This window comes from Dromaius novaehollandiae, chromosome 3 (assembly GCF_036370855.1).
Source record: "Dromaius novaehollandiae isolate bDroNov1 chromosome 3, bDroNov1.hap1, whole genome shotgun sequence".
In the NCBI taxonomy this organism is placed as follows: domain Eukaryota; kingdom Metazoa; phylum Chordata; class Aves; order Casuariiformes; family Dromaiidae; genus Dromaius; species Dromaius novaehollandiae.
Genome location: NC_088100.1, coordinates 7,088,569 through 7,103,786, shown reverse-complemented (window position 1 = coordinate 7,103,786; position 15,218 = coordinate 7,088,569). Strand labels below are relative to the sequence as shown.

At 43.6% G+C, this 15,218-nt stretch overlaps 3 protein-coding genes across 10 annotated transcripts in view; 1 reads left to right on the top strand and 2 right to left on the bottom strand.

Moving 5' to 3' along the window:
* Nucleotides 1–3,595, bottom strand: part of ANKRD66 (ankyrin repeat domain 66) — an 18,878-nt gene extending 15,283 nt beyond the window's left edge. For 2 of the 3 annotated variants that reach the window (XM_026093875.2, XM_064508325.1), the window contains exon 1: nucleotides 3,505–3,595. The gene's annotated coding sequence lies outside the window, so the exon portion shown is untranslated. The remainder of the gene's footprint in view (nucleotides 1–3,504) is intronic. The other variant, XM_026093879.2, reaches the window with a different exon arrangement.
* Nucleotides 1–15,218, top strand: part of PLA2G7 (phospholipase A2 group VII) — a 20,244-nt gene extending 5,026 nt beyond the window's left edge. The window contains exons 2-12 of one of the 6 annotated variants that reach the window (XM_064508320.1): nucleotides 22–81; nucleotides 5,064–5,188; nucleotides 7,619–7,769; nucleotides 8,427–8,520; nucleotides 9,069–9,137; nucleotides 9,717–9,864; nucleotides 11,558–11,671; nucleotides 11,945–12,036; nucleotides 12,464–12,637; nucleotides 13,323–13,471; nucleotides 13,881–15,218. In XM_064508320.1, coding sequence (XP_064364390.1) covers nucleotides 24–81; nucleotides 5,064–5,188; nucleotides 7,619–7,769; nucleotides 8,427–8,520; nucleotides 9,069–9,137; nucleotides 9,717–9,864; nucleotides 11,558–11,671; nucleotides 11,945–12,036; nucleotides 12,464–12,637; nucleotides 13,323–13,471; nucleotides 13,881–13,984 — 1,278 coding nt within the window. In that variant the 5' untranslated portion in view covers nucleotides 22–23 and the 3' untranslated portion in view covers nucleotides 13,985–15,218. Of the gene's footprint in view, nucleotides 1–5; nucleotides 82–3,615; nucleotides 3,754–4,066; nucleotides 4,774–5,063; nucleotides 5,189–7,618; nucleotides 7,770–8,426; nucleotides 8,521–9,068; nucleotides 9,138–9,716; nucleotides 9,865–11,557; nucleotides 11,672–11,944; nucleotides 12,037–12,463; nucleotides 12,638–13,322; nucleotides 13,472–13,880 lie in introns of those variants that run through there. The other 5 variants (XM_026093866.2, XM_026093868.2, XM_026093870.2 and 2 more) reach the window with 5 other exon arrangements.
* On the bottom strand, nucleotides 2,801–3,558 carry IMP3 (IMP U3 small nucleolar ribonucleoprotein 3). The gene has a single exon (XM_064508322.1). The coding sequence runs from the start codon at nucleotides 3,556–3,558 to the stop codon at nucleotides 3,001–3,003; it is 558 nt and encodes a 185-aa protein (XP_064364392.1). The 3' UTR covers nucleotides 2,801–3,000.

Genomic DNA, 15,218 nt, shown 5'->3' with positions numbered 1-15,218 from the left:
ACACTTTCTAAATTTCCCAAGAAATGATGACATCATTTTGGATGAAAGCGGGAAAGGTGTTTATGAAAAGTCTTGCTGCAGGTATGAAATGTTTTTTTCAATTTCTTTTTCTTTTTTTTTTTTTAATCATAAGCAAAGCATTTCACTCAGAAAAAGATTTTTTCAAGGTGTTAAGTATGATGTTTTGTTAAAAAAATTGAGTATAAACCAGGAGTAGTTCAAATGATAAATGGGGAGGGCAGGGAAGTTGTTACCCTATCTCTCTTGTGATCCTATTTATATATACTTTTTTTTTTTTTTTTTTTTTTTTTTTTTACTTAGTGCTCTGCTTAATAGCATTTGGCTTATTATACTGGTAAAAATTCTAACACTTAGCTGCTTTCAGAAGCAACTGCCAAAATATTTGAGGTCAGTTTCTGGTCCTAATTCAATAATCCAGCAACGCCCCTCAAATCAACACCCTCCCCGTTCAGAAAAGCCGCTCTAATGCACCCAGACTCTCGCTCTGGTGGGAGCTGCAGTCCAGCCCTTTGGACCCAAAACAGTCAGGGCGTCTGAAACTCCTCTCCTAATTCGACCAATTCCTTTTGTAGCTGTGATCAGAGGCAAAGAAAGCACTTCTAGAGGAAAAAAATGTATATATGTAAGTATATAATCAAACCATTTATTTTTATGTCCTTTTACCTCTAATGACCTGTAACTATCAAACTACCCTCCTCAAAAGAAAAACAAAACAAAAAAAAGAAAAAGGAAAGAAAACCTCAGGAAACCTCCCTGCAAGATGATAAACAGTGCCTAGTGGAGTATTTATAAATCACAAGAAACTTTCGGAGAAGTTACATCATAAGATACACACATATTTCTTTAACAATGTAAAAGCATTTTTATTTTTGCTCTTCTGCTCTTTTTCCAAAGAGGAATAAAGTTCCCAACAGTCCTGGAAGGCCTTAGGTTCCACTGAAGTACTGATATTTATCCAGCTTATGAGCTAAATGCAAAAGTTAATAGTAGACTCGTAGTCATGTTTAGGACAGCTTTTACTTCTAGTCTAAACAGTATCTGGCAACTTCATTAAGATCCTGCTATGTAAATGAGTGCCCAGTTGTCAGCTGGAGCACTAGTACAAAGATACCGAACGCTGGAAGTCAGACTTCTCTTCCAGCTTACAACCTCTTATGCACGTAATGTTTGTATCTTCTTTCAATTCTGTTTCTGAGCTAAGACTTTTACAGTCCCAGTTCTTCCCTATCAAAATACCTCCAGGATGAGCTTGGAGGTCAGCCAGGCCTTCTGAGATACACAAGAACCGCCGCTCAGCTAAGCGGCTGAGCTTTTAAAAAAGCACTGCTTTCTATATTAATGTCTTAAAGAAAAAATAATAATAATAATAATCAAAACTTCCCACCAGCCAATAGATAATACTCTCTCCCGGTGCACATAGGAAGCCCACAGCCTATTTGTGCCAGCCAGAGAAGTGCCCATGTATCTGAGCACTACTCCAACTCATTTCTCTACTTCCTTGTTATTGCTAAGACCTGAGACAACCCCAAACATTTTGCTATTGGCACTTTCCTCTAAACCGGAAGAAAATCATTCTAAAAGCAAGTATTCTGGTTACTTTCCACACACCAGCTAAATGAGGAACTGGTAGCTAGAGATGGGGTAAAGCAGTGTCAGGAAAGGGAGTTCTTAGAAAAGAAACAGCAAAGTTGCCAAATACCACAGCAATAGCATTTGGTCCTAAAACAGCTACTCCGAGTGGCTGTCCAAGTTTAATACTCCTTTCAGCATCTATTATTAGCAGCCAACCACTTAAAATAACAGCATCCAACTTGGCCCTTTCATGCTATCAGAGCACTTCCACTTTATTTGTGGGATTTAAGTTTTATAAAACCAGGTATCTCAAAGTGATCATTCTGGTTTGCAGAAATGTAGTTTTACGCATGCAGACGAACATTTCACAACTCTCAGCAATCCCTTCTAACGTGAGAAGGTGGCCAACTTTAAAACTAGGAGTGCAATAATACCTCCCTTTACTAAAAATGAACATATCTCCTCCCTGCTCTCCTTTCAGGTTTGATATGGGGATTTAAAGTATTTAATGGAGTCGTTGTTACAGTTTTATCATTAAATGCTTCTTCCTGAGTGCGTCTTGCATGGTAAGGAGGAAAAATTACAGCTGAGAGAGGCATCAAGGCTGGGGCTAGTACAGACACGACCGCTTTGGGCTCTCGTCACCCGTCATCGCCATCTCTGCGTAGGCCGGTCTACGCATTCACACGACCGATATGGAGAAGACCCAGACAAGTGCTAATTCAGCATTACAACACTGCAAAGTCACTTCTGACCTCCGACTGTGGCGTGCGCAGCCCACGGTATGACAACAGCCCAAGAGCACACGTGCGAGGCCAGGCAAGCTTCTCCTTGGCCGAGGTCCACCAAGGCATGTTGGCATTACCCGATTTAGCTCCCAGTGCGGCCGCCTTAGGAGGAATTCGGCGAGCCCTGCGGTCGTGCACATCACCCTTCCTCGTCAGAGGGTGGATTAGCTGTCAACGCTGCTGCCTACGGAGGAGTCGAGCGCTGAGCTCCGTGGCAGCACGAACTCCCCAAGGCAACCTAGTGCCGCCGCAGCAGCCATTAGAGGAGCAGGAAAGACGCGTGCCGATCAAAGGGGACCTACTGGGACCCGATAACTGCAGAGCCAGAGCCTGACGCCAACCATTTTGCTACTGATGTGCTGAGCTCAGAGGCAAAACGCTGCCTGAGGGGGAAAAACGGACAACAGAGACACGCAACGTGGAGAGAGTTCATCCTGGTTTATTTCTGGGAGGCAGCAGAGAGTGTCCCACCGCTATGCAGACTGGAGAGCGGCTCGGGATGGGCCGGAGAGCGTCGCGGTGAGCAGTGTCTGGTGCAGGGGTCCGGTCGAGTTTGGTGGTGGATGTCTGGTCGAGTTTGGTGGTGGAGGTCCGGTCGTGTGGATGGTGTCGGCGGTGTCTAGGCGGCCAGGTCGAAGTCGTCGCGCTCCTGGTTGTAGTCGAGGACCTTGCGGCGGAGGCGGGAGGCGTCGGTCCAGGTGATGAAGTCCTCCATGGCGCGGGTGACCAGGAGCGCGGGGTCGGTGACCACCTCGGGCCCCAGGCGCACGTGGCCCTGCTCCACGAAGGCCACGGCGTCGCGCAGGTTCTGCGCCATGCGCAGCTTGAGCAGCAGGCAGGGCAGGCGGCGGCGGCAGAAGGCGGCGGCCGAGACGCGCTCGCAGAGGGCCAGCGAGCGCCGGGAGCTCACCAGCCCCATGGCGTAGAGCTTCTCCAGCAGCGCCGCGGCGCAGCGCGCGCGGAAGGCGCCGCCCGCGGGGCCCAGGTCGCGGAGGCGGCGCGCCAGGGCGCGCACGGCGCGGCTCAGCGCCTTGTAGCGCGCGTAGTCCTCCCGCCGCCCCACGCGGTAGCGCCGCAGCGCCCGCACCTCCGCCAAGCTGCCCGCCGCCGCCTCCCAGCTCACCAGCTCCAGCCGCTTCAGCAGCTTCTGCTCGTGGTACTTGAGCTTCCGCACCATCTTGCCGCCGCGCTGCCTCTTCCGGCGGAGGAGGAGGAGCAGGAGCAGGAGGAGCGGCGCTGCCCGCCCCGGCGCTGCCCGCCCCGCCCCGCCGCCTCCCGCCGGGCAGCGCGGAGCGCGCAGGGCCCGCGGGCCGCCGCGGGATGCCGCCGTGTTGCGAGCCGCCGCCGCCGCCGCTCGTCGGACCGCAGGCAGGTATCGCCGCGGCGGGGGGGCGCGGAGGCTTTGCTGGGGCCGGGGCACCGCGGGGGCTCGCAGGCTGGACGCAGACGTGCCCGGCGTTGGGGGATGGCTGCCGGAGGCGCGCACCGCGGCTGGGTTTTAGCATCGAGCCTGGGATGGGGCTGTCACGCCATCCTGGCTGCCAGAGCGAGTCACAGGGGCCAGTTTACATCTTCTGGCTACTCTGAGAAACAGCTTCTTCACCCTTCCATTCAGACAGCAGCTGCTTCCCTCTGCCCATCCCAGGGTGAGACTGTTTGAGGCAGCTTAGACGTGTGACTCCGCGGTGCCTGTGGGGGATGATTGCTCCTTTCCACCAGCCTCATCTGCACTCCTCCGTGACTCTTCTGCTGTGCCTTTTCTCTCCAGTGACCGAGTCCAGGTTTCCTTGTGGCTCTTGGAAAAATGGCTGCAGGATTTTTTTTCATCTTCTGCATGAGCTTCTTCTCCACCAGATGTGTACGCCAGTTCTGTTTACCAAGGAGTTGCGAAAACTTCCCTCTGTGCCATTCATATGAGGAGCAGCTTTAGTTCGTAGCCTGTGTGGGAGGGAACTGTCTTCACATCTGAAACCCGCTGCTCTCAGGCTTGTGCTTCCCTGTTTGTGTCTGATAAGTGAGATTGCTGCTGCTGGGCACCACAGCAACATGACCTCCTCAATGCCACTGCTGGATCCTTAGACAAAAGTTTCCTCCCTGTTGACGCCATCCTAAGCTAGCCAGAGCCCAGAGGTGGAAAGATTTATAACTTTTTATTAAAATAAGTGCATTAGAAACTCCAGAAGGCCCCCAGTGTCTGAAGTTCTCTTTTTTATAACGACAAAAGGACTCTAAATACAGGCAACTTTTATCTTCTGAGCAATGCACACTTAAAGGATCTGAAAACGTAACCCCTTACACCATTGTGTCGTGGCAGGACAGGCCCTGTTAATGCTGCAGAATCATTTGGGAGACGGACTGAAGAAAACCTCCAGCTGAAACTGAGAGAATGGAAGTGGGTTGAGTGTAATCACTTGAGTTTGATTTTTTTCCAGGATATTGAGACCCAAAGCCTTCCTGTTCGGTGCATTTTCAAGAGCAGCGTGCTGTCTGATCCTCAGGACTAAGGAAATTCTTTCATAGAGCAAGTCAGACTGGATGACTCAAGCTTTCAGATCTGTTTCTCATAAACCTTTCACTTTCCTAGTCTGGACCTTTAGCGCACTGCATTTTTTTCAGTGTAGATGATCGGATCACAAATGCCAGCAAGGCCATTGAAGTCTCTTGATTTGTGTTTTTCCCCAGGTTTGTCAGTTAAGGTGCCAAAAGAAATGGGGAGCAGCAACACTGAGAAGTTTTATAGGATCCCTGAAGGAAAAGGACCGCACTCTGTTGGATGTACAGACCTGATGACTGAAAATGCAGCTGAGGTAAAGCAGTCAGTTCTTCCTCCTTTTGATTTAAGCCACAATATTGGATTGACAACTTTCTGTAGTTTTGCAGATGAATTAAACAGGAGGCCTTGTCTGTTTGCAGAGGCACTACATGATTCATGCTCACACAGCTAAGCATGCTTTCTCTGCTCTCCATCCCAAAGCAGGATGTGTACTGGGCACGGTTCAGGAGATGGCATGTCTCCAGGAACTGACTGAGAGCACGCCAGCCTGACTCACGGCAGAGGCAGGCCATGGACCACTTTGACTATATTTAATAGTTCAGTTTATCAAATTCTGATGCCCAGGAACATTCCCTGGCTTGGTTAAATTTACAAGCGTAGATGTAGCATGAAAGTTACTTCCTCCCTCCCCTAATATCCCTGCCTTCCGATTTCCCTAGGCAAGATACTACAGAGAAACCATGTCCTCTTGGCACCCAGGGGGTTCCTCACATCTACTGCGGAGCTCCCTTCTGCATTTGGCTCCCAGGGAGCCCAACTCTGCACCCAGTTTCCATGACTGTAGCTATTCTCATCACAAAGATCCTAGCAGGATTTGTCAGGGCTGGGTAAAGAGAATATGTAGTGTTTCAGCTGCAGGGTAAAGCGTGAGATGTCTTAGGGAAACTGTAACTATCTGTAAAAGAGCAGGATGTTTATTCTGCTATTGTTAGTGCTGTAATGGGGAGGCACCATGATAAGAAGATGGGAAAAGTAATAGCTAGCTAATGAGCTTGCTTATGGGTTTCCATTTCAAATTCTCTTGCTTCTTCATTTTCCTACGAGGACACTGCTGTGTTTGCACTGTGGTTTTACTCTTCAGGCTAGCTAGGTATAGTGGAATTTGTGATTGGTTTGCAGTGGTTATTTGTATGTTTTTCTCTGCTGTCCTGTGCTTACTTTGTATGAGCACAAAGAAATAATTAGTCTCTCTCTGAAATCAAGCAATGGGTTATTATTAGACAAGGAATCCACATAATTACAGTTCTGTAAGGGACACATAATGAAGCTCTCTTCCTTGCTGCTAAACAGCTAGTCACCTGGAAGAATTCACAGGGATATTCCGGGATCAAGATAATATAATTACCAGCATGGATAAAGGTTTTATGCTTTTTTCCTTAAGGGTCTTTGTGTCAAGGATTGATTTAAGTTTGTTAATGGAAACAAGGTTAATTAAACAAGCTTTTGGTACACATTCTGTATGAAACTGATAAACTAGTATTTGAGGAACCTGACTTTATTCCAAAGCTTATTTTAAGTATTGTTCTTTTTGACCTTCTTGCCTTGTCTGCAGTTTTAGAGTTAATTTCCTAAAAAACAGAGACAGAAAGTGAATTCTAATAATGTGTTGCAAATTCCCTTGCAAACCACGAAGTAAGAATGCAGATTGCACATGCGTCATCTGCTGGGACATCTCCTTTATGCTCTGCACATTTGTACATTGTTGTGGTCCGTGTAGAAAAAATACTGGCAAGGGGGAATGGAGAGTCCACTTGATTGTGGAAAGCTTGCTTGGTTTACAAGATGACTTGGAATATGGGCAGAAAGAGGAGATTGAAACCCATAATAGGAAATGGAGACAGATAAACTGCTGGTAATAAAATTGTATTTAGAGAGAGGGACCGCTACAGACTTGTAAACATCTTGACAAGGAGGCTGGAGGGAAAAGAATGTATTACACTGCTTTGCTGTGCAACTGTCAAAGTGCTTTACTGACAACAGAAATATCCTTTGCTTAGTGTAGACAGGAACACTCTGACCGTGAATTTATTCCCTGTCCGCAGGAGTTGACACCATGCCTCTGACTCTGCCCACATCTTGTCTGCTGGACCACACTTCCAGAAATTAGTCTCCAAGTAAAATCTGTTGTGCTAACCTGGTGGAAAACTATACTTCTAGGGGTGTTAGTTAACTTTTCCCCCTGTTTAGCAAGCTGAATTGGCTCAGTAAGGGCTCCAAGAGACCCACTGATGCAAGGAAAGCAATGAGAGCTTACAGGAAGGCTGAAGGAGACACCATCACTCCTTTTGGAGGCAGCAGACTGTTAAATTGAGTGAACTGTGTCACCAGACTTAAGGAAGATGGAAGAAAAGATTCAGCAAGATACAGAGAGAAATAGAGCAAAGAGGTAGTGAATGTTTGTAATTAATAAATCAATTAAATGTAGAGTTTTGAATTAGCCGTAGGCTAACCTAGAAGAAATCATGTGCATCTGGATGCCAGCAATCATACTACTTTAGGTCATTGCAGGTACAAAAAGATAGTGACATAGGATTGGCACCAAAGCCTGTATTGGATAAAAAATTTCTCATGAGATTCTCTTACATCTTGAGCTGCCTTTCTTGCATCTTAAGCCTTTGTCATAGATGTGTTTGTCTTCTTTTTTCTCTGCAATACATTAAAAAAATTTCTTTTTTAATCCTAGGGAAGTTTTTTGCGCCTGTATTATCCATCATGCGATGCCACAGAAAATGAAGAGGCACCATGGATTCCAGATAAAGAATATTATCACGGACTTTGTGACTTCCTTAACATGTACCGAATTGTGGGAGAAAGGCTTTTCCAATACTATGTTGGTATGACTGGTTTATGTTTTTATTGACTAGTGAGAGGGTATGAGCTGTAGGCGGGTTAGTGGCCTCACTGCTGTGTGAGCAGTATGTTGTTGCTGTAGGACTACAAGGTAGTTTTTCCTGAAGAACCGTGTGTGTTTGGGAAGGGTTTGTGTAGCAAGGCTCAATACTGAATGTGACCCAGCTCCTTGGGCAGACCAGCAGTCCCTGACTGTTATAAATATCAGGGTCTGGGAGATTTGCTGTAGTCAGTGTGGGTAAGTGGCAGGATCCACTGTGGCAGGATTTAAATCCCACAGAGAAATTTGCAAATGAACAAAGGTCAGATAGATATTAAACTCTGAATATCAACCAGACTCGGATGCCTAGCACTTCTTGAAAATCTGTTCTCTTAGGGTTTGAAAGATACATAGTGCTTGTGCTAGGATGTGGACTGGATGAGGAGGAGGAGGAAAGTGTCTTCTGCCAAGTAGAAAGTATTCACAGAATAAGATCCCCGTTTGCCTTCTGCATTTTAAGATTTGGTAACTTGTTCTTCAGATGACCTCTCTGAGATCAGTGGTCACCACTGTGGTGAGGGAAACTCTTGGGATCTCTCCCAAAGAAACAAATGCTTTTTTCTCATGTAGGTAATAATGACATGCTTTGTTTTTTATCTAGGTTCAGTGACCTGTCCTGCAAAATCAAATGCTGCTTTCAAGTCCGGAGAAAAATACCCACTCCTTGTTTTTTCCCATGGACTCGGAGCTTTTCGGTAATTCCACAGTTTGTTGACAAACTATTTTTGTTGTCTGTGAAGATAACAGCTTCCAGGAATGGTACTGAACAGCTTTTCAGCAGAGGGGGTTAGATCCCCACATAGTTGAAACAGCTTTTGAGAGCAGGCTGCTCAGGATCAGTATGCCTCCACTGCAATCAATGCCAGTAAATGGAAGCAGAGGCTTTGGTTTACTGATTTCTATTTCTTGTTTGTTTGGGTTTTTTTAGGGATGGAAGTATATACTGTGAAGATTAGCTAGTTAATATTTGAACAGGTCTTTGAAGATGCAAAGCATCAATGTGCTACTTTTTTAATCATTAACATTTTTTCTTCTAAACAGGTACTGAGATAGTTACAAGGTATTGTGAAACTTAGAAGACACTTAGGTGACTGGCATACAAAAGCATGCTCTACCAGCCGGCAAAATAAAGCAAGAAATACTGAAATACAGCTTGCACACATGTGGCTTAGTCAATGTTTAAGGAGCCAAGTAAAAATAATTATGTTGTATGTGTATAACCAGAGTGTGGTTTTGATTGCAGGACTATCTATTCTGCTATTTGCATTGAGATGGCTTCTCAAGGTTTTATAGTTGCTGCTGTGGAACACAGGTATGTATACTGCATACTTGTAATTGAAACAAACTTTTTCATACTGTTCTACTGCTGTGATTTCTTCTGGTTAGAAACTGTCAGCAAAGTCTGAGATCTTACGTTTAAAAAATACTTGGTTTGACTAAAGAGGGTTGATTTTTCTCAACAATGGCCTTAATAATTAAACAGAGGCAGAATAGGATGTTACTTGTTGTAAAGTAGATTTTTTTTAAAAAAAAAAGCAAAACTAATATATCCTTCAAACTCCATGGTACTTCTGTAGCTCAACCCTTAGCTAAACAAAGGGAAATGAATTTGAAGTCCCTGACTGAAAAGGCTCATGGTAGATAGCATTTGTCATTCTTAAAGCATACTATTTTTCTCTCTCTCTTATTATTAGAACCTGGAGGATAGAAAGGTTGTGGGACTTTTGGTGGGGTTAATTCCTTATTTAGAATTTCTTGTCTACATCAGTTATAACTGCAGTAGCACCAAATTGGGAGCCTGCATTTCTTGAGATAAGTATAAAACTTTGAATGACTTCTCCCAAACCAAATGGAATATATCTTCAGAAATAATCGTTTGTCTGTGTTACAGAGATGAATCAGCTTCAGCAACATACTACTGTAAAAGAAAGTCTGTTTCTGAGCCACAGGAAGAGTCTACATCGAACATGGAGAAGGAGTGGATCTACTACAGGAAACTAAAGTCTGGAGAGGAAGAACGTTCTTTGCGTCACAAACAGGTACTCATCATAGCTCTGTCCTCTAGGAAGTGAGGCAGGAACGACGCGTCTTTTGGACTGATGAAAGCTAGGACATTCTCTCCTTTTGGCTAGGCCTGCAAGTCTTCTGTCGGCATAGCTGTGGGTCAAAAGCATTGTTGGGTATGATTTGTAATTGATGAAGTTGTAGTGGCAAAAACCCTGAGTGCAGATGGAGTTATTACTCATATTGCTCATGAAAAGGGATGTTGGCCAAATACAGAGGTGGATTTGCGGGGGATGAAGTAGCTGGTGTGTGGGAATATTGGAATATTTGGGCAGGAAGGTTCTTCCTCCCTGTATATAGAAGGAGAACTCTATATTGAAGCCAAATACTTCTTTAACATGACTCAGCAGATATATAAAAATGCACAGAAACCCTGTAGTCCTGGAAATATGAAAGCCAACAACAGCTTTCTTCATAGCATAAACTGCTTCTTCAGTGAAGCTTTCCTGTGAGGTTGCAATGTCATGCTTAGTCAGCTCTGGCTGTTTCTTCTGTGTGTGACATGTTCTTTAAGTGGCATGGAGTTGAATTCAAATGTTTGTGTGGCCTTTGGCTTGCTTTTGCTTTTATTTTGTTTACTGTTGCATAGCAGGGTGAATCATTTCTGCTCTAAGGGGAATGGTTGCTTCATCATCTTCAATACATTTTTACATTGCTGTAAACTGGGTTAACAAATGCAGACTTACTGATTATATGCAGCATCCATACTAGAGATGATACGGCTATACTAGCAAGCTCTTCCAAGTATAGGCTTGCCCTTTGAAATATGGGAGCATTTTTTTCCACCCAATCCAAACCCAACAAAAGCCAGGGGAGTGTTTCTTTTTATCTCACTGGGCCAAACAGACACCAGTACAAGTGACCTTTCCTGTGTCTACGCAACATCCTACTTATGAGCCTAAATACATAATGTTCGAGCTTGTAAACAGCCTACAGGAGCTGTTGCCTGGAAACTCTACTGGTGAAAGTCAAGAGGTTTTTTGAGAGATTTAGTTGAACTTCAGTGATGCACAGACATTTTGCTGGCTCTCTAAACTCTGTGGATCACTTAGAACGCTGCTGTTCTTTGATTCTTTTTGAAGCTTTTCTTTTTAGTAAAATCTCAAAATCAACTGCACTGCAATATACTGAACTTTGAAAACCAGTATTTGCAACAGCTTTACTGCAGTTTTCAAGAATGCCTATGTACACAGAACAGTAAGGGCCTTGAGACAGATTCTTATTTTGTGTTTCTCCAGTGTAAAGACAGTTTCAAAGCTATTATGCAGAAAGGGCAAGTGGTTTAATGCAGTTTGCTCATCGAAGTGAGCACAAGAGGGAGCCACAAGTCCGTTTTCCTTGCCTATGTGTAATTTACACCTTTGCACATCCCCACAACCTGTGAGTGACCGGATGATGGAGTTGAAGGTCTTTAGCATATGCCATAGGTGTAAATTCCTCCTTGTGTAGAAGATCAGCTTAAGCTCTCTGACCACCAAAAGTCAGATTTGCTATTTATCAAAACTTGACAGAGTTCCATTGTACAGATCAAGGCTACACTTCAGGATAGTACTTACCGTATCTGTAACTTAGGGAAAAAATCAGACTAATCTCGTGTCTAAAGGACCTGCAAGTTTAGCAGTTGTCAGGTAATTCCACTGCTCTGTCCTATCTTCTCTCTCTCCCTAGGTGCAACAGAGAGCACAGGAGTGTATCAAAGCCCTCAACGTAATTCTTGAAATTAATTCAGGAGAGGAAGTAATGAATGTACTTAATTCAGACTTTGACTGGAATCTCCTAAAGGTGAGTGAAAGGCAGTGATTTCATTTTGTTAAAAGCCTAATAATGTTTCTGATTTCCCTCTTACATTTCTAAACTGGTTCCTGTACACTGTTCTGAAGATCACACTTTAGATTTATAAACATATTTTCAGGTCACCTCAAGCTGGATAGATAAGTTTGGTAAGAGCTGGAATCATGCTCTTCCTACTTCAGTAGGGTCTGGTGTCTAAAAAACTATCCACAAAGAAAAGATTGGAAAAGAAAGTCTCTTACAGCGTCTGGATTTTTTTGGCAGGATTCTGTTGATACTAGCAGAATAGCTGTGATGGGACACTCTTTTGGTGGTGCTACAGTTATAGAGAGTCTCAGCAAAGAAATTAGATTCAGGTAAGTAAGTATGTAAAACAAAGGCAAGGGACATTTGGCACTTGAGAGGTTGGGGGCGGAGGGGAAAGGGCCTTACCTAAGATCCCTTGACCACTAATCAGCTCTCGAAGAAAAGTTTTGTTTGCCATGTACCATTTTCTCAACCTGTGTTTCTTTGAAGCCTGGGAACTGGAACATAGTTGTATCATGTTTTATCATAATACTGTGGGACCCTGCAGAAGCTCCAGTGCCCAATTGCAGCTGGTAGTGGAGACCAGCAAAGGAAATGATGGACTACTCTTCCCCCAGATCGGAAATCATTTTGAAACAAACCCATCTTCCTGTTCAGTATCCTAGATAGTTTCTCTTTCCCACCTTTGCTGCAAATCAAAGCTTCCATACAAAGCTTTCTACCTCTGCGACAATATCCAGAAGTTGTTTTTGACAGGTGTGGCATTGCACTGGATGCTTGGATGCTTCCAGTAGGTGAGGACATTTACCAAAACAGTGTTCAACAACCACTGCTTTTTATCAACTCTGAAAAATTCCAGTGGGCTGATAACATCTTAAAGATGAAGAAGCTTGGCTCCAATGATACAAACAAGAAAATGATCACTATCAAGTAAGTATCAGGAATCCATCCTTCGTCTCCTGGTTGGAGACAAATCTTTGCATATAAAACTTGCTCTCTTGTTGCAGCTGTTCAGGCAAGCACTTGCATATACCTGCATGGAAGGAATGCAGTCACTGCTATCTTGAGGCCCAGGCTTTCACTGCATGTTTAAATCAGATGGTAATACGTCTCTAACAGTAGACACCTATCTCGGAGCAGCCAGTAACCCAAAGTTTAGGATACTCCAAGGTGTACATCCCTGCCCTGGGGCACAAATTTCACTCTGAGCCTCATGCATCATCTCTGTCTGAACACTTTAAATACACTTTGGGTGCAGCTGTGCACTCAACTAGTAAAAGCACCGTTTACAGGGAATGGACTCCCATATAATCCACCTATACTCACAAGAGAGAGGCAACTTGATGATCTTGAAGTTTTGCCAAGCGTACTCTTCTATCACTGCTGCAGTTCTAGTAACTTACAGCATCATGTACAAAACTTGCCTCCCTTCTGTGGTTAGGAGAGTTTATTGCTAATCTTGCATACTCCTGTTCCTGAGATTAACCTGCTTTATTTTATGTGCTAGAAAATATAGGTATAAGATGCATGACTGTCTTTGAAGACTTTGCAACATGTCATCTTTTAATTGGAAGACTCTATTCTTATGAGGCTGTTCAACATTTTCTATTTGCAGAGGGTCAGTACATCAGAGCTTTCCTGACTTTACCTTTGTGAGTGGAGAACTTGTTGGAAGATTTTTCAAATTAAAAGGAGAAATAGATCCGAATGAAGCTATTGATATTAGCAATCATGCTTCATTAGCCTTCCTGCAGAAACATTTGAGTAAGTATCTACATTTAAGTCAAAGTATGGAGTGACTCAATGCTTAATTATTGTGAAACTTTACATATAATCATTCTGCTTAGAACAAGATTGAAAATGAGCATTGCAGAAGAGGTTAAGAACCACCACTCAATTCCTATTCTTGTTCTAGAGGTTTGTTAAAGTTGCTTCTGTAATCTAAGTGACTCAGAAGAAGAACATTTGAGCTTTAGTATATTTGTTTTAATATGTAAGAAAAGGAATGTCAGTTTCCTTGCATAAAACAATGTTCCCATACATCGCTGAGTTGTTTCATTTACAAAGATGAAATAAAAAACCCTTCAATAATCCTATAATGCGATTTAGGTGCACCTTTATAAAAATTTGACTCCTTAACTCATTTCAGTTTTTTTCCTCCTGTATTTTATAGGTCTGAGAAGGGACTTCAGTAAGTGGGATTCTCTTGTGGATGGCATAGGGCTCAATGTTATTCCTGGCACCAATATTGATTTGTCTCCAGCTCAACCTGAATAACTAATACAAAGAAGTCTGTAAATGCCACGGACGTTGTGACACTAATACTGGCCAGATATTACTGAGCTATAGGGTAGTGTTGGTCACCTACACAGCTTTTGGGGTGTGGAACGAAAAAGGATAATGCATCAGGCTACACTGTTAAAATGTAAAAAGGTTTTTAATTCAGATGAATTAATGGAATTCTTTGAAATACTGTAACAGGATAACTTGTGCTTTCTAGGAAGCTGTAAATAAGTCATTTCAGGTGGCAACTTAAACATTCCTCCTGGTTTTGACTTAAAACCAAGTTTACAAAGATAGGCTAAGTATCAAGGAATTCAACTAAAACCAAGCTTCAAGTCAGTTTGCATCCAGCAAGCCTTTTTCAATAACAACTGAAAGAGACTTTCTTCAAACTATCTGAAGTATTTCAGCTATGCTCTGGCAACAACTGCAAGTAAGAGCAGGTTTTTGCTCCTTCAAGCTAGCCATCTGCTAGTGGAAGAAGCTCTCCAAAACTGCCATCATAAAAGTTGCAATGAAAGCCAGAGATTATAGTTTAGGATAACAAGAGAGGGGAGTTTCTGTTCTGACATACAACTTTTCACATGAACTTAGTCCACCTCCATTTTCCAAGATCTGTGTTTACTGCTATATTCAGAGTGTTTCCCTTCCAAAAGCTGCTAAAATGGCCAGTCCTGTTGTAGCTACCATTACTCTCTTCAGGCAGAGCTTTAAGCAGGGCCCTCCTTGTTAATCTTTCCTCATGTCAGCAATACTACTGTAGACAGTATGGAAGAGACATCCCTCACTTCCATTGTCCCTATTAAGAAAAGGGGTATGTGATGCCCCGGTCAGATTGCTTGACCACCTTGATGTTACAGTACTCCACGTCCTTAGCCCTAGTTAAAGTATTAGCATTGCTGTCTGTATCTGTGTGAAGTAGAAGGAGTTGGCTTTGCTAATAGCTAAAGCAAGGTTCTGGTTCTTGGGATGAGATTCTCTGAAGCCACCAGGATGAAGAATGACTGCTAAGTGAATAAGCCTTGCAAAAGGGGGACTACATCTAACTGTAGCCTACTTGCTTCAAAGTAAGACTACAGACAAAAATAGAACTGGAACAAGCAACACAGGTAACCTAAGTTAATGTAGTGAAATATTTATATAGTCTGCGATCTTAACATGAGACTACAACAACATTCAAGGTCTGTTTTTCAGAATTTACTTTCTTAATTAAATTCTTTCCACCCTA